The sequence below is a fragment of the Carica papaya genome, chromosome 2 (genome assembly GCF_054855325.1).
Source record: "Carica papaya isolate Zhongbai chromosome 2, ASM5485532v1, whole genome shotgun sequence".
Lineage (NCBI taxonomy): Eukaryota > Viridiplantae > Streptophyta > Magnoliopsida > Brassicales > Caricaceae > Carica > Carica papaya.
Genome location: NC_142310.1, coordinates 30982849 through 31001134, shown reverse-complemented (window position 1 = coordinate 31001134; position 18286 = coordinate 30982849). Strand labels below are relative to the sequence as shown.

Here is an 18286-nt window from a genome sequence, read left to right as displayed (position 1 = left end):
GAAAAACTGTACTGCATGAACAACCTATAACAAGTTCAAAAGAAAGAAAGAACATATCAGTTTATCATCTCTGATATCCAGGCATGGAAGTGAAGATAAAATACATGAAGTCAGCATTTTCCTTTAAACTGAGTTACTATAGAATAACTACAGGACATTTAAAACTGACTACTGCATTTTTGAATAACTGAAACTGATATGGACACAAAGAATCAAGAACAACTCCAGACGACTACCAACTCATAATAAAAGCTTATGATCCCAAATAGTTTAGCTCATGCCAAATAGGAGCAGGAAATGCTTAATTCTTTTCTTGCCTAAATATATAGACAAAGTGATGGGGGAAACCTGATCATCAGAGGGTGTTGTTCTCTTCGTCACAGGGGTTCATTTCCCTTGAGAATATTGTACTTGCAGAGAGGACATGTTGCATTCATCTTAAGCCATTTCACAATGCATGCAGAATGGTAATGGTGATTGCAGGGGAGAGCATGGAGCTCTGCCCCATCATCGTATGAACTGAGGCATATACAGCATTCCTAGAGAAGAAAAAAAGATACAAATAAAAAAAAAGCATTAAAAGAGAGAACTACCAAATTTCTTTTACTGGAAACTATTTAACAAACAGATGCTAACAAATTGTTGGACTGAATGAAGTGAAGGGAAATCAGGAGGGAAATGCAAGATTCCCAAATGGCTGAAAATAACCTTACAATGCCCTCCAAAGTCTCATTTTTAAATTCCTGCAAATGGGGGCATTCTAAGGTTGATCGGACCTTCATCAGAATCTTCTGTTGTCAGAACTACACCTGTAACAAATTATCTAATGGAGATGTATAAATTATTTAGTGAACAGACATTTGGCAAAATTTCCCTTTCCATTCATTGTGGGCATAGAAGACATGTAAATGGCATTGATAATTTGTGCACATATATGAAAATGAAATAGGAAACTTAACAGGCATTCTGAAAGAAAAAGGTTGCAGTTCTAACCATATACAATAAAATGGAAATAAAAAATTAAAAAAAATCACAAAAGCAAACATGTACATGATTATACAAATACTTACCGCGTCCTCCACAAGAAGAATTCTTTCATTTGCCAAGTACCCGCTAGTTGTTTCTAGGGGAACCATTCTCCCCAATCCCCCATCAGGCTTGTTGTTATTGTTTAAGATTTCAAATCTATACTTTGGAAGGATACTTAGATCTGCTTCGGATGCACCTTCCTAAATTTGACAAGCAAGAAAATGTATCACCAAAATGACACTATAAAGTTGTAAATTCAAGATTTAATAGTGATTTTTTCTTCCTACCTGTCCTGCAACAGCATAAAGAATTGCAATAATGCATGGCAGGCAGCAACACAGAGCAATCCCAATCAGACATGCCAAAACAACACAAAAGATGGCAAAGAACACATCAAATGCCAGAAAAACCACAGCCAACCTGCACATACGAAGAATTAGAGATCCATGCTTTTTCAACTTCAGTTTGGAATATATTTCATGTGCATATACAACCACAATTAAAGGAAAAAGTACGAATATATTTCCGAATAACTAGATATATCATGGGTCAATTAAGGTTGAGACTTCAAGCTCCATTCCTCTCTAATTGAGATTGTAAAAGAAGCTTAGAGAAATAAAAAGTCAACTTTCAGCAAATAGCTAAACAAAGGTTTTATGCCTCTAAAATTAAAATGTAAATTTTTTTAAATGACAAATTGGAACATGAGAATGTTATTTTTAAGGTATAGCCAAGGAAACCAAGAACTAAACCTTAAACTAAATTCTGTATTTACATGAGATTGCTAATCACTGACTTAACAAATTAAAATCCATACTTGATAGAAATTTCTTCAATCCATGGGATTGGCAACTAAAAGTTACATGCAATGACGGAATGTTACATGTACTATTAAACAAATGCCATTTGTTTGAAGATATAAGTTAAGGCCATACCAGTACAAACGTGGAGCATTTTTAAGCAGGACATCGCCACCAGAGACTACCCAATAAAAGCCAACTATCCACCAGAGAAATGATGCCATTGTGTTCACCGACTCACATCGTTTAGTGACACTAAAACATCGATTGGAAAATTATCAGAATAATGACACAACCCTCTATTTCAGTTATCAAAGCTATGACAAGAAAAGTACTTATTGATGTGACTGAAATCACATAGAGGAAGTAGGAAAGAGAAATGATAACATGGTACCATGCATTGCAGTTTGTTAGAAGAACAAGCAAAAACTGTCAAGTGAAAGTCAACCAACACCAGAGAAAAACTTCAAGAGGATTCCCTTAATTTTTTGTCATGGGGTCATCATCTTTGTTCTATGGAGGAAAACGAACCTTGTGGGATAATTTGATTGACATATAAATTTTTATACATGGATAGCACTGTTGGTGCATATAGCAATATACATTCGCACTTTTTATTTCAGAAAAAAAAAAACATCAAGAGGAATTGTATATAAATTTATTTTTGTAAATAAATCTTTTATATCAGTGAGCTTATTTTCAAAGAAACATACTTGTGCCAGTGAGACATAAAGCCAAATCAAGGGATCCACTTTCTCCATTCTCTTCTCTCAGCAGGTTTCTATAGTTCAACAGGTTGTAAACTACCTTTCTGCATCATCTTCTAATTTAATGTGCTTTTTTAGGGAAATTTTTTTATTTGAGACCATTTTTGCGGTAAATATTTTTTTTGAAAGATAATGCTTTTGCTGCAGATTTTAATCATATAAGAAGTTCTTTTCCCAATCTTAACGTGAAAGAGGGTTCATATAAAGAGGCCACTAATATTATGGATGATTCTACAACCAAGAAACATGTAATCAAGGTTGACGAGCAAATATGATTATCATCCCAATCTTTTCCCAACTCAGTAAAGTAAAACTTGGGTTTGTGTGCTGCTGTTATTGTCTTGTTCTTGAAAGATTTTTTCAGCTTCTAGTTGCAAAGCTCTCTGGCCCTTTTTTTTTTATTGAGAAAGATGATACTTTTTTATTGATTGCTTCAGTGTAAGCAAGGGTTTTGCCTTTACCTATTTTGACAGGAAACCACCAATGAATCTTACATGGGTGAAGTGTCTCCGCTACACCCTATATAGGTGAGACTTAGCATCATAAGTTGATCATATACTTGATACTTCGAAAGGGTTTGTCCTTCTAACTTGTGATTTCTTCCCACCCACTCTCCACTTGCCTGAGAAGTGGCAATGCATGCTAAACTATTTTGACATCAAAATTTGAAAGTTCACATAATTCAGTTGCCTGAGAATGTCAAAACTAATAGATAAGATAAAAAAAAATTGCAGGAACCAAACATTTAGTTCCACAATCTCCAGCTCTAGCATCAAATCAAAACAGGGGGAAAAAGAACCAAGTCAAATGCAAACACAATTTGGCTCTAGAACCTAAAATTTTAAATTAGACTCATTCTAACGTCAGAAAAAAACAAGCAAATTTAAGACAAGTTCACATTTAATCAGCTCATATATCAAGATTATCGGAAAATTCAGCTAAAAACCAAACCATAAACAACGACAAACTAACCTTGATCCACTTGAACTTCCAAAACCCCTCTCACTGCTCTCCTCGTCATCATCCTCACTATAGCCAGCCACTTCTCCTCTCTCCGGATCCCTCGCTCTCCTCCTCATGTTCCTCCTCCTGTATTCCAACCATACCAGCACCACATGAACCAAACACTGCAACGCATAACCGCAGATCCACAACCTGATTGGCGTATTAGGCGGCCTCTCATCAGCCGTACAGACGAGCATCACCACGGAGACCACCACAAACGCAGTGTTCCACAACATGTCCAGAGCGACCACGGGCTTCGAGTACCCCCAGTCAGCGCGGCGCTCCTCCAACTCTCGCGCCGCTGTTTCCCTTACCAGCATGGATGGACCACGGCGGCCCGTGGCACGGCCCAGTAGAACCGCCAGGCTAGCATGCCTGGGCGAGGAAGGGTATGTGTTGTTGCCACTCTGACGAGGCCGGAGGAGCGGGGCAACGGATTCAGATGCCGGCACGGCGGCAGTTTCCGATGAAGACATTCTGAGAGATTTCGCAACAAAAAGGAACTAGGCGGAGAAGAAAGGCACCATAATTTGGGGATTGTGTTTGTTTTCACAGACTCTTGGAGGTAAGGAGGGTTTACTGGTTTATCGTTGAATGGTAGATGAGTCCTTCCAGAATAATTTCTTGTACCATCATTTTTCTCGTTCTACATTTCAACGTTGAAATATATATTTGGATATATCTTGTTTTCTACAGTGCACGCGGCGTCTATTGCCGTTAACTCTATCTTGTCAACTCAGGTAGATGAAATGTGTACAACAACGATTACTAGAAAACTAATTTGTGTTTAATTAAAAAATAATTCGTCATTTTCATTAATCTTTTTAAAAGCAATTCGTTCGATCAGCATAATTTTTTAAACAATAATATTTAATCAGTTTCTATTAATTATTTAATTTTTTTATAATAAATAGGGGTATTATCTAATTTTTTTTTATATTTTGTTAAATGTAAATAAATTGATATCTAAGTTTAATCAAATCAAATAAGAACCCATATTTTAACGTTAATAATTGTAAACACTGGGTTTCAACTCTCCATAAGTCCATGGATTACCCTGGAAAAAGAATCTTAATTTAGTCATTTGCATGTTTTGTACACTGTTAATGTTACAAACAGCAAAGCTTTTCTGGAATTGAATTTTACCATTCTAAGAATTCAACCTACAAAATCATGCAGGTAGGTCATGAATCCGCACCCTAATGATTGCTGATTCCCTTTTGCAAACCTGGCAGCCAAATGATCATATGAGATTTCTCTGGTAAAATTGTTTTTCAGCATGAAGTCAATTGAGTTTGTTGGACTTAGAGCTGCATCCGGAAGAAGGTCATTTACGTTGTACAGCATAAGTCCAGATTCTTCATAATTGAAATTGTTCTCCAAGCAAGCTTCTCGTCTGCCACTGACCACGTGCAACAAAAGAAAACTGTTCTCGATTCATTTTGAAGTTTATCAGCTATCCGGTATGGGCAAGTTTCCTTCAAACACGGGGAGACTCGGAATGATTCCACTTGAAGATGTTCGCCAAAATCTTGGATGGTCTCTCCAGAAAGTTCAGTTGAAAGTCTCACTAACAACTGCTGAATCAAAAAGCTTTTGTCCTGCAGATCAAGAACAATACCTGTTGATGAAAAATTTATGCTCTCATCTTTTTGCCACCCGTAAACATCGACAGGGCAGCAGTACATGAACTGAGTGACGTGCTCTTTCTCTCCCAACAAGAACAAAAGTTCGTCTTTGTGAACAATCTTTGCCTTCTTACATTTTTCCATAACCAGAATTCCTTCACCAACTCTATCATCAGTTACCTGTAACCTTTGTATATCAGTTCTATTTTCCAAATCGTTCTTAGAGAACTTGAAGTTCGGGTTTGAGCAACTCCTAATGAACATGTCTGAAGCACTTGCTTTCACACAGTGTGTTGATGGAATGCACACAGTTTGTCCATTAGCAGGATCATAACATTGAATTCCCAATTCAGACATAATTTTTCCCTTGAGAGAAGCTATCTTAGGCTTTTCACCATGTACAAGCATCACATGCTTCGGGGAGAGAAATTTGATGAGATCCATAATTCCTTTTGAATCTGTATGAGGGCTGAAAGATAACTGATGAATCTGAAAATATAAAATACAAGTTCAGCAAAACATGCAGGTTAAGTTTCAAGATCAAGAAGAAACAATCACAATTGAAGAACATGGTTAAAATTCTATGACCAAAATGTTTCACACAAACCACCAACAAGAATGAAATACACCAAAAATCTATAAATCCAAACCAACATGAAGTGTCCAACAATATAGAACATTAGTCCACTAGATTCTTTAAGAACTATGACAACTATGAGCCAATACCATGTTTTTGTTAGGCAAACAAGTAGGGAAAAAGATGCGAGAACGGATGATAATATTGAGCAGAAAAAAATTTGTCTCAAAAGCTAAACTCGATTTCAAAGCTCTAAAAGTACAAACAAAACTATGGTTTGTTATAAACCTACAGAAATAAGTTACATCTAAAGAGTGACTATAAACTAAAGAATGGTAGAATCTAAACTAAAATAAGCCCATAAGGGTTTAAAGGAAAGAACTCGCAGTATTTTAGTGAAAAGACATCAATTTTACAATTAAGTATGCATGCATTCAACTGAAGAATTTAGTTGCAAATAGAATGAAATCTTTTGTTTTCTCAATTTAGTTCCAAATGAACGGTAAAAGAAAATACAGTTAGAAGTAATGGTGCTTGTTTCATGTTCACTGACTAGAGGACATAATTTATTGATATAAAAAAAAAAAGTCTTATCTTATAGTACAATGCATATAGAAAACTCAGTATCCAAGGACCTTTTGTTTGTGAAGTGGTTACAACGTTTTCCCTTAAAAACTAATTCTTTGTGGCAAAGTAAGATGAAGAGCAAGTACATACTGCAAAAAGATGGTTGGGATCTAAAATGAGAATTACTATGACCAGTGCTCCTGGAAAGCCATCTCTCACTTCTATGACCTTTTCATTCCTCTTAGGATGATGGCTCCCATACTTTCTTTCAGGATCACACTTGGATTGACAATCTGCTCTTTAGCGGAATCTGTAACAATCAGGAGACATCTGGCGTGATTTCCTTTACTTAACCTTCTTGAACCTTTTATTGCTTTTTCAATTCCTAATAGTTGAGTATGAACTTTGAGTTCTTTGGATGTTTATACCTGTAAATCCTTCTTCACCTGTCTCACCCACCAATCAAAATTTGGTCTTCACCAATCCTTTCCAGAAGGTAATTTCTCCTAAATTTAAAGATTCTGTCTGGATAGTTGTTCTTATTAGGCCCAAGACAAATTATCTGTTTCAACAGCCCCAATCATTTACTTTCCCATATGTGTGTTATGTGCTATAGGAACGCCTGAGTGTCAATTGTTACATTTTCTTTTTGCATTGTGATATGTCTTGGAAGCTCCGAATTAGGTTTCTTGATACTGTTGATGTAGGTTTCTCCCCTTTCTGCTTTATCTCTTCTTTCCTTGAGGATTTGGAAAGGAGGAGGAAAACTAATCGAGCTAAGAACTAAATTTTCTGGTTTATGGGAACTGTGGATCAAAAGAAATGTGAAGCTTTCAAAAAGTAAGTGTTTACTTCTTTCAATTCTCTGGGATTGAATGACCTTTCAGGCATCACCCTGTTAAGTCTCATAGGCATTTTAGATGTTTTCTTTGGCTGTTTCACATTTCTGTATTGATTTTTTTACATTTTACATTTCTCTTTCTTTTTCTCTTTTTCCTTTCTCTCTGCTTTAGGACAATCTCTTGTCCTCAGTTTATGTACTCCTATTCTTTTTCTCTCCAATAATACTTTCTTCATCCAAAAAAAAATGCAGAGGAAAAATGATAATTAGCAAGTGCACCTATAAATAACACATCAAATAATGTTAGAGAAAAACAAAAAGGGTGTAAGAAAAAACCTTGCATCGCACATCAATCTGATTGTCCTTGTCAAGATCAATTTTGGTAGGTTTTCCTGACATTAACTTATGCCCTATGGTTCCAGCCACACAATACCTAGAAAAGATACAAGAGAGTGAATAGAGAAAAAAAGGAAACCATAATAACTGGAACTCAGAACCTATCATATGCATCCATTCTTAAAATTTTCTAGTAATAAAGAATGACGTATTTATAGTACCATAAACATGGGAATCAACTGATTTTGCTTCTAAAAATTAGTGTGAATGTGTACTGTGAAAAGAAAATCAACAAGAAAACAATCACTCTCAGTCTCACAAATCACAATGACATGATGATGCTTGCATATTCCTAAAGAAAATGCTCAGAGATTTGTTTGGAATGGGAAAAATGCTTAGAGTTATACTGTGATTTACAGCAACTCCAGTGCAATCAAGAACTCATTACTCTGATAGGGAGATTTGACAATTACATTCTGTTGTACTAGATATTGTAGAAGAGAAAAATGCTTAGAGTGAAACTGTGGTTTACAGCAACTCCAGTGCAATCAAGAACTCATTACTCTGATAGGGAGATTTGACAATTACATTCTGTTGTACTAGATATCGTAGAAGAGAAAAATGCTTAGAGTGAAACTGTGGTTTACAGCAACTCCTACTTCAAACTAAGAATTCATTACCCTGATAGAGGGATTTGGCAATTACATCATGTAGGACTAGATATATTAGAATGATGCTCCTGTCTAGCACAAACCAATACCAGCCATGCCCATAGAAAAGGAAAATATACTCTTGTTCTTCCAGATCTTCAAATCTTGTGTCTAGGTTGTTCAAGAATTTGATTGAAGCCACTAAGAGACATTTTATCAAAGGATTATTGGAATGTCATCATTTTATAGTTATTTAGGTATTTGATGCTGCTGGTGAACCAATATACATTATGGACGACCCAACTAAACCAAACTATGACAAGCAAACTGATTGAGACCTCTGGAATTTCTGAACTTCTCAAAAAACTAGGAAATATCAAAGTGTGAAATAAAACCAATTCATATATAAAAGCTCTGCAGTAGTATATCTATGACTAATGCATGGTTTGAACCCATGAAATCAATAAAAGATATCAACCTTATGTTCTATGCTTGATCAAAGACAAAATAGTAACAATGACAATACCCAGGCAATGTAACAAGATTCATCTCAGAAGGAGCCCACTGCTTGAAAACCTGAAGTGAAAAACCACCGCTAATCATCCCAGGTGTGGCAAACAGAACACAAGGTCCAGGAGTATTTATTATTGAACGGTCAAAATCACGAACTGGACCATCCAAAAAGAGATTAATTAGAAAACACAATGAATCAGAGTAAAAAAATCATGTCATGAGATAGAATTCCTCAGCAGTTAAATATTCAAGTTACGTTAGAATGCTGCCTCATTTCTATTTCGTAAAAGAAATAAAGTTAGCATCCTACAAAATTGCAGAGGGTTAGCAAGAGACTGCAAAAAAGAACTGTCTCAAAGTGCTATAACTAGCAGAAGTATAGAAAACAAATTAATCATTTTGAAGAATCCTCTGAAACTAGAAGCTTCCTTCCCATTTTGTAAAGAAATACATCCTACAAAACTCCAGAGGGTTAGCAAGAGAATGCAAAAAGATAATTGTCTTAAAGTTCTATGACTAATAGAAGTACAGAAACCAAATTAATCACTTTGAAGAATCCTCTAAAACTAGAAGCTTTATGCAGGAGACAACACAAAGATAAGATCTGCTAAAATAGCTTGCACATGGTAACTTCCCAGAAACATCATTTTATAGTGAAAAATATAACTATCAAAATCTCTTCACCCAAATTTGAAGTTAAGCAGAAAATCATAATGTTCCATGTTTCCCAAATCATATACGCTTTGAAGGTGTAAAATGGATGATTATATTTTAATTTTCATATGTTGTATGCAGTATTCTGGATTGGGAAACAAACTTCATTGATGTAATGTGGAAGACAATCCAAAACATGCACAGCCGTAGGAGAGAGAAAACTTCCACCAAAAAGCAGAAGGATCAGTGTAAGGTATGCTCAAAGAAATATATATGGATGACAGAAACAATAACGCTTACAAGATTCAGTTTCTTTAAGTGGATTGTAGAGGATTCATATCCAGAGCAAATAAGTATTCATTCAATGTCCTCTACGATTATTTCTTTTTCCCATTTGGAAGAGATTTCAATTTTCAATCTCCTAATAAACGTAAACAGAATATTCCACAGGTCATGACTAGGAAATGATCTAGCAATTCTATCATATGACTAACTAATAAAATGTATCATGAAACTAAAGTTCAGACTAAACATGCTGACCAATTTGACATTCCCAGAGAATTATCCTATTTTGACATTCTAGGAATAGAAAAGAAAAGAGAAAGAAGTTAAGCAGCTTTATCTCACATATATTAAACTGATGAGAAATATAAATACCATTTTTAAAATCAAATGCATGACGTCCAGATGATGTCTCTTTAACATTCTGACTTGTCCAACTAATAAGCATTTTATAGTACATATTGGCTTGGATTGTCAAACCTGGAAAATGAGAATCTACATCATTAGAAAGAATAAGGAGAAATGAAGTGAAACTAAGATAATCTTCTCAGGAATCAATTAACAATCACTGTCCATGACAACAGTTCACCAATAATGGAACAGCAGTTCCTGATTATTTAAGGTGAGAAGCATGGAGTTCTTCTCAGATTTTTTTTTTTTGGGAGGTGGCATGGGGAGTAAAAAATCAGCCCTTGGGATTTCAACATAAACTTTTAGCTTGTTTTTTATTCAATTCTTACGTCGATTCCCAAATCGCAATTCTCATATTAGTTCTAATATTCACCACCATCACTTTGAATTCAGATTGAAAGTTGAATTCCCACCATCAGAGCATTTAAGGTAGGAGTTGATCCCTCACTATCAAAAAATTCGAAGTGGTGGTGGTGGTAACTTGACCACAATAAACTGCGTTCTAATTATATATAATAAGACTAATATGAAAATATAATTACGAACTAAATTGGAACTGAACCAAACACAGCATAATAGAAATAATTTTCTAGAGTGATATGCCAAAGGATGAAAGAAAATGAAAAAGGAAAATGATAGATCAGTCTAGGCAGGATGCTAGCTCAAGATAATATTCTTAACATCTACAATTTATAAATTGACCTTAATGCTTCTACATAACTGTCTTTTTATATTCGCGAAAACAAGTATTCTTCATTTCTTACAAATGTATGAGACACTATTTAGATCTTAATACTTGTCACTCATAATCCATATGTAGTAGTAAATTATCCCAAAAAAATTCAGCACTTTATTAACCATATTAATTATAAAAATAGTGCAAATGATTAAGAGATGAACAAAACGGCGGAGAGGCAAACCTGCTGAGAAGTAAATAGGAACCTGTAGATTCATGCGCTCCCAGTAATCATCCAACAACATACAGAGTTCCTGCACAAGGACTAATGAATTGTTAACAAAGTGCCAAGCAAGGATTACAGAGACCTTCCACGGTATTGGAAATTAGTTAACAATTAGGTAATAATTGTTCAACAAGGGAAACCAAGTGACTCATAGCCAACCAAGCAAAACAAGCACTGCCCTCTGGGATCAAAATCCAACCCAGTATAATTGCAGCCAGGTAAATGATAGCCAATCAAATAAAAAAGCAAGCATTCCCTCTGGCTGAAAAAGCTAAGGCACTATAATGTCACAATATGTAACACAATATTCAACACTAGAGAATGCAATTCACTCCTTAAGTTGATGCGTAAACCTCAAGGGATCTAATATGCAGGCATGATGAGCTTCAAAATATGTAATTCAGAAAAATGATAAAATAAACCTAACACGGGTACGGAACAGGAACTGGGATAGTCACTTCTCCTTTACTGAATGAAATGCCAATTCTTACACGGCTCATTGGCACAGCAGCTTCATTCCCTTTATAGGGCATCCAGTGCTCAGTTTCGAGGCTGTAGAATTGCAAAAGCCCATTATGAATATCCAAAAAAATGACTTACCCATTTGTTTCTTCGAAAATTAAATGAGCATTCTCAGCTTACTTGAAACTATCTTCATTTGCTTCCCCCTCATATGTTAATTTCTTTCTTATGGAGCACCCATATGCTAAATTCAACCAATCTTCAGTTGGCTAAAATATTTTATTGATACTTCCAATCCAATGTCCTCTTAATTGCCCTTCCAAATTCCAAATTCCAAATTCCAAAATTCAATAGTTTAATTTTTTTGAGAAGTTTTGTTACGGCTGTCAAGGAAGGCCAGTTCACCAATCTGGTTTATCAGAAGGAAGCACGGCAAGGATAAAACCAACGTAAATGCATTTATCTTTTCCTATCCATGCTTTTTCTTTTTGTTTTTGCTTATTCCTTTATTTTAAGTCCAAAATTATCATGTGAAAATTTTAAAAGATTCAATTATTTAAGTAAGTTCGTAGATCAGCTATTCAACTCCTCCAAATTCTCCAAATACTCACCCAGAAACGCACCACATCAGAAGCAACTTATGTTCCTTACTCTTCATACAAACCTCGTGTATGCTAAGAAAAACATCTCAAGAATGGGAGGACACCCAAAACCAACAAAAAAGAGCAAACAGCGTACTTGAACGTTACACTACTTTTTCCATCTGTATTATAATCCGGGGAGAAGCGTTCCAAGACACCTTCTTTATCTTTTTCCTTGATAACCAGTAAGTCAATCCTAGAATCAGTTGCTAGCCTAACATAAAAGAATCACTTGAGCAACAGCATCTATGTCATGCAGATGATAATACTATAAAGGAGTTGTATTTCTATTTTACCCAACTTGAATACTAAAATTTCAAGAATATTCAAAGGAACATATCCAATATCTTTAAAAAAAAAAGGAGAACTACTACTTCAAAAGAGGGGAAATTTGTATGACTCATTTTTTTAAAGGTGGATACTGAGGCTGTCGTAGGACTAAATGTTTTTTAAAAATAGAAGTAAGCACATAAAAGGACATTGTAGTAACCCACAATTCCAAGATACTAGCAGTCTGAAAACCCAATACAGAATTTTTAGTGGAGAAGCACTCCTTTTTACGAATCTAAAGAACTATACTTTTTTTGACACATAGAATAGCATTGGTATATTTGATAATCTTAGAGATCAACCAACTAAATCGGAGAAGTGATTCAAAACAAACAATTATAGTGAACCACAAGAAGCTAACATGATGAAAAGACCTGAGCTCTTCCAAGAGCAAATGTAGGTATAAGCACCTTTCCTCCACCAGCAACACATTTATGAACCTACATGTTATTTCCAAAAAGATGTCAGCAGTAATAAAATTTATAAAAGAAATACCTTCAGTAACAGAGAAGACGATACATTTTAACATGATGGAACAAGAAACAACACAAACAACGAAACTCATATAACAAAAGACTGTAAGGATTTCTAAAATAATAGGAGCATTTTCTTGCAGAGAGAGAGAAAGTGAGGGAAGGAGAGAGAATGATATTTCAGCTTGATTTGCTTTTCTAAAGGATTAAGACTGTGTTAAGCAAAATGAAAGACAAAAATTAGAGTTCCAAATTTCTAGATTATCTCCTCAATAGCATTTAAAGTTACTAATCTGAAACACATACAGAAGAGACCAAGTCAAACTATTTAGCCCCCTTAGGTTCTTTGTGCTTTTGCTTTTTGCCTAATGTTACATCACTAGGACTTAAAGGATTTAATTGTTTGCAAATTTAGCATTCAAGGATCTTTACTTTTCCTTGCTGAAACAATAATCTCTGTCAGGAAAAATAAATTTCATAAGAGAGCTTCAATAACTTATGAACAGACATTTGAAACAAAAAAGAAAGAAAATAAATCACAACTACAGAGACGTATGAAATTTAAAATTTTGATAGTGTTGTTGACATACAGCCTTAAGAAATTCTCTCTCCCGGGCATATTTTGAATCTCGTATTGTTGTTGCATATGTGGACCTGCCGTAGGATTTGATTGGAAGATTATCAGAATATCCTCACGATAAGCAAAGTCGACATTTCACAAGTTTTGGTATTTGGAAATACTTAATGGACAGATGCAATCATAAGACATTTGGATGTTTGAAGACTCTGAAACTATTTACTTTTCAAACAAAAAAAAAACAATTATGAGATTAAAACTTGAAAAAGAAACTGCTGTATATTTACTAAACAATAAACAAACCACATTTTTCAATAAGAATAAACAAAAGATATTAGACAGAATAACATAATTCTAATAGAAGCTCATCCACATACAAAATGTGATGATACAGCAAAATTCAAACCAAATGATTATATTTTTAAGGCATGAAATGATGGCATTCTTTTGATAAAAGATAAACCACTTCCAAAATCTAAATTGACATTTTTTCCACTGATCTTGGGCATACGTCCTACTCCCTAATCTTATGCAAAGTGGCCAGTCCCCATGCACAAACATGGATGCTTCTCATCTTCTGTATTTTTAATAAAATCATCCATTCAACAGTTACTTCTACTATTTTGAAACATGAAGTTCAATGAACAAATAAAAACAAAAAATGTTAAAACTTCAAAAGATCTAAACTGGAATTTTATTTAAAAAAACTCTCAGAATCAATGAGCTTATGATTCGTTAAAGGAATGAATACTCAAAAAAGAGGGCCTAAATTACCTCAGATGTCGAAAATATAAGGTAAACAATTCTTATAACAATATATATAGGTAGAAAGGCATCTGAAATTCATGAAACAAGCTATGCGAATCTGGGCGGTGGAAGGGTGACTACCGATGGCCATGCCCCACCCCAGCCCACCTCTGTATACATTTTTTGAAATAAACTTCTGTATACATATATATGCTATAATATTCATTTTAGGCCCCTACCCAAAAATTTTATAAAATAATATATAACTCCATCGAAAGTTCATAAAAATACATCTGAAACACTTGAAAATATACATAAATATTAATATGTGTATCCTATTTAGTTATTGCATATATTTTCTAAAAACATATAAAGTAACATTATGGAAGTTAAATTTAAATAATATAAAATTAAAATAGGACAATAAAAAAAATATTATATTAAGCATTACATTTTTAAATCTAGTATAAGCGTATATAAATTTATTATTATGGGTGAGATAAATAACTCAATAAGAAATGAAAAACATATTTAAATAAATTAATTTAAGTAATATAAGGTGTAATTTTAGTTTACCATATGAGATTTTATATATAAAATAAAAAATAATAAATAATAATTAAAATTTACCAGTACCAAGGAGCTACACCTCTGCATCCCTTTCATTTCTAACAATATTATTACTTTGCCTCCTAATAAATTTTGGTTCCACCACAGGTTGCAACTTTGTTTGATTCCTCTCTTCCATAATACCTTTTTTCTTATTAAAAAACATTACTATTGTGGAAAACAATGTGGCCGGTGAATATAGACAATTCAGGAATTTTAAGTTGTGCGAAAAAAGAGGAAAGAATGTTACAACCTAGTTTAGGATTTAGGAGATCTATATTCTATAAAACCATTTTTCTAATCTATAACAAGACCCTTTACCATTATTTAAAAAAAAAAACAAGACCCTTCATCATGCATACAAAGTTAAAGTAGAAACCAATTACAAGAATAAACTAATTGAGAAGCTTGATCTAGCTAAATTATCACCATAACCGAGGTAAAAGATGCTCTATCTCCATTTCAAAAAGACATAACAGATTCACCAGTACAATCTTCTAAATACTACACAGCACAATTAGATACTCCAGACAAACAATAGTTTCCATACTCTGAAATAAGAAGGTCGAGCTGAAGTCGATCAATTTGAGCTGCCCCCAGATGTCTGTCTGGTGTCATATTATAATCTCCTGTGTACACCATAGATGCGTCCCCAACCTTTGCATAAAACATTGCAGCCCCAAGAACCTTGCCAAAACAAGGACAACTTATATTAACAAGCATGGAATGAACCCACTATACTAATAAGAGGACTGGATTATATGTCTAAATTTAATTATTCATAGTGATAGAATAGTCATAGTTAGGGATGGAAAACATTTCAGAAAAAAAGAAATACAGACACTGAACTAGGCTAAGCAGCTTCTTGAAAGGCAATGTATTGGAACTTCAAAATTTAGGTTCCATATTGGGCAAAAATATGTGTTAGTCATACCCACCTGATGACCTTCAAAATATATTCTTCCATGTTGGGGAAAGATATGTGTTCATCATACCCATCATCCGATGTTCTAATATGCGTGATCAACAAAGAGGAGATTTCCCAGTAATCACCATAAATATGCAACAAATATGCCATTCTTTAGCAGGATATTCACTAAAAAAGCCTCTCTTTACACCTTCAGTTTTACTTTTGAACTTTTCCAACATGAATATTACGAATATGCTAAAAACTGCTCATGACTTCTAGGGGGTTCTATGTATAAGACATGAACTTATACAACAGGTAAGAACCATTGTCGGACACAGCTCTACCAAGTTGACCCATATTCTTACAAAGTCCCTGTTCTTGAAATTCTCCATGCCATCTAAGATTTTCCAATAGCAGCTACCTTCAAATGGATCCACATACAAGAAAGCAACAATTCCTCTTTTATGCTGTGGTTACTTCCAGCAAACACCTCTCTATATCTATATATCCATACATCATGGCAAGAGGAGCACTCCAACCAGAAAACTATCATGTAACTGCACCATCCTTGCGATTAGGAAATTAACTATTCAATCAGTGATTGTCAAACTAACTACCTAGATCTATGAGGGATAGACCAGCTTGAGTAAGCCAGTGCTCTCAAGGACAGACTCAAGTCTTCATTTCCACAAACACACAGCACGGAGCTGCCATGGACTAACTACATGAAACCAGCATGATGAATAGATGTCACCTAAGAGCATCTTATCGATCCATAGCCCTCTAGTACAAAATTAAAAAATGTGTACAAGTGGATAAGTTTGAAAGAAGAGTGCTGGATATGCTAATTTCTTCATCTTCCCTGCTGATAAGGCTGCCAAGAGAATACATGTTCAATAGCAGAAGTTCAAATATCTTACATGGCCTGCATAGTAGGCACGAATTTGAAGATCTTTATCAACCTGCACAGTCTGCTTCACATCTACAGCTATAACTGCAATTTGAAACCAATTGGAAACAACAAAATTCAGGCTACAGAAATAACAGTTACCCAGAAATCTGGAATGAACAACAGCATTATCTAATTATATGGTTGTAAGCAAAAAGCAGAAATTCTAGGAGCAAAAAGACCTTCGCCAGATTATATGGATATTTTCTATGACAGAGATCATAAAAGGTCCGATGAACTGTTGTCCTCCTGCCAAAAGCAACTATCATCACCTTTGGCTTCTATAGAATTGCATGTTCAGTTACCACATCTGCAACTTCGTACTTAGGTAAAGAATATTTACGAGACAAAATCAGCCAGAGCAGAACTCCAGCCAACCAATTAGGCCAAGCCAGTTTAATATACACAACCCTTCAATAGGCATTTCACAAACCAAAAAAAAATACTGGACACGTGGAAATACGTTTACCTTTCCTCATACATTCTGCAATATGATCAGAAGTGAATGTTTCCTCCTCACCCCTTCTGTCCACCATTACTTTCCGATAATCCTCCAGCATCAGCGGAGCCAATGCTTTCGTTGGGTACTAAAACGGAAACCATGAAAAGAAAGTTGATAACAAACAGAGTTCTAACAGCAGCTATGAACTTAAAACCCACTAACCACATTCTAACAGCAACCAAGCTCATCCCAAGATATAATTTCTTAGTACACAAACCCGTAGGCCGAACCAGAAGAAAAGAAGAATGAAAAACACTGGCATCAAGATGAAAAGCACAAGCCAGTCATTTTTTCAAGCACCTAACAGAACTTACAGTCATGTAAATCGGACCCCGGTACCCGCAAACTTCAGTGAAGTAAGGAAGCGCTCCAACGTGGTCCAAATGACTGTAAAAGTTTCAACCCAATAAACACAAGAACACCATATCAGATGGAACCCGGGAAAAAAAAAAAAGAAAAAGTAGATTAATTGGAAAAAGAAAGTGAAGCCAAATTAAGGGGTTAGTGGGTGACAGAGTTAAGTACAAGTGAGTGATGATGATGCAAGTAATGGCGTTATCAAAATCACGGGATTTAGAGATGAGGGAAAAATTGGGGTATCGACGTTTATCGTCGTAGCCCATGTGCATGCCGCAGTCAAACATAATCTTCTTGCCATTGATAGTCACCACCACGCAGCTCTTCCCTACTTCTTGCCCAGCACCTGATATGTATGCATGTTTGTTAGCACATATGAACATATGTATATGGGATATTGGGTGCGCCAGAAATGAAATTGAAGATGACTTATTACCCAGAACGAGACACTCAATCGCCATGCTTGGTTTTTGCCTGAGGACTCTACTTACGTAAGTGGCTCTTCCTCCAGTATTGTGTTGTTTGTAAGCGGCGCCTGCTATGTTTGATCTTTTTCTTCTTTCAGGGAGTCGTTTGAGCGGGTGCCTGGTCGATGATTATTTTCAGTTTTCTTTTGAGCTTTTTTTTTTTTTTTTTCTTTTTTCCTAAGAAAAAGAAATTCTAATTTAGGTAACTTGTAAATTTTTAATAAGTTATTTATGTAATAG

At 35.0% G+C, this 18286-nt stretch overlaps 1 protein-coding gene across 1 annotated transcript; it reads right to left on the bottom strand.

Moving 5' to 3' along the window:
- Positions 1–41: 41 nt before the first annotated feature.
- CPSF73-II (cleavage and polyadenylation specificity factor 73 kDa subunit-II) lies at positions 42–18174 on the bottom strand. Its single transcript, XM_022054039.2, has 18 exons — positions 18016–18174; positions 17748–17925; positions 17537–17609; positions 17190–17307; positions 16692–16765; positions 15412–15548; positions 13519–13582; positions 12830–12895; positions 10981–11050; positions 10025–10129; positions 8727–8868; positions 7551–7647; positions 4936–5718; positions 3569–4104; positions 1965–2084; positions 1317–1449; positions 1071–1229; positions 42–539 (listed from the first exon to the last, which is right to left on the bottom strand). The coding sequence occupies exons 1-18, from the start codon at positions 18038–18040 to the stop codon at positions 378–380; spliced, it is 3042 nt and encodes a 1013-aa protein (XP_021909731.2). The 5' UTR covers positions 18041–18174; the 3' UTR covers positions 42–377.
- Positions 18175–18286: the final 112 nt, after the last annotated feature.

Bases quoted from the DNA above. Each gene is read 5' to 3' on its own strand.
- CPSF73-II (XM_022054039.2), bottom strand. From the start codon at position 18,040: ATGGCGATTGAGTGTCTCGTTCTGG. The intron at 17,308-17,536 runs GTAAGTTCTGTT...TTTCCGTTTTAG, and splicing joins GGGGTCCGATTTACATGACT to TACCCAACGAAAGCATTGGC. The intron at 4,105-4,935 runs TAAATGACCTTC...TTCTCCGCCTAG, and splicing joins TGGACTTATGCTGTACAACG to TTCCTTTTTGTTGCGAAATC.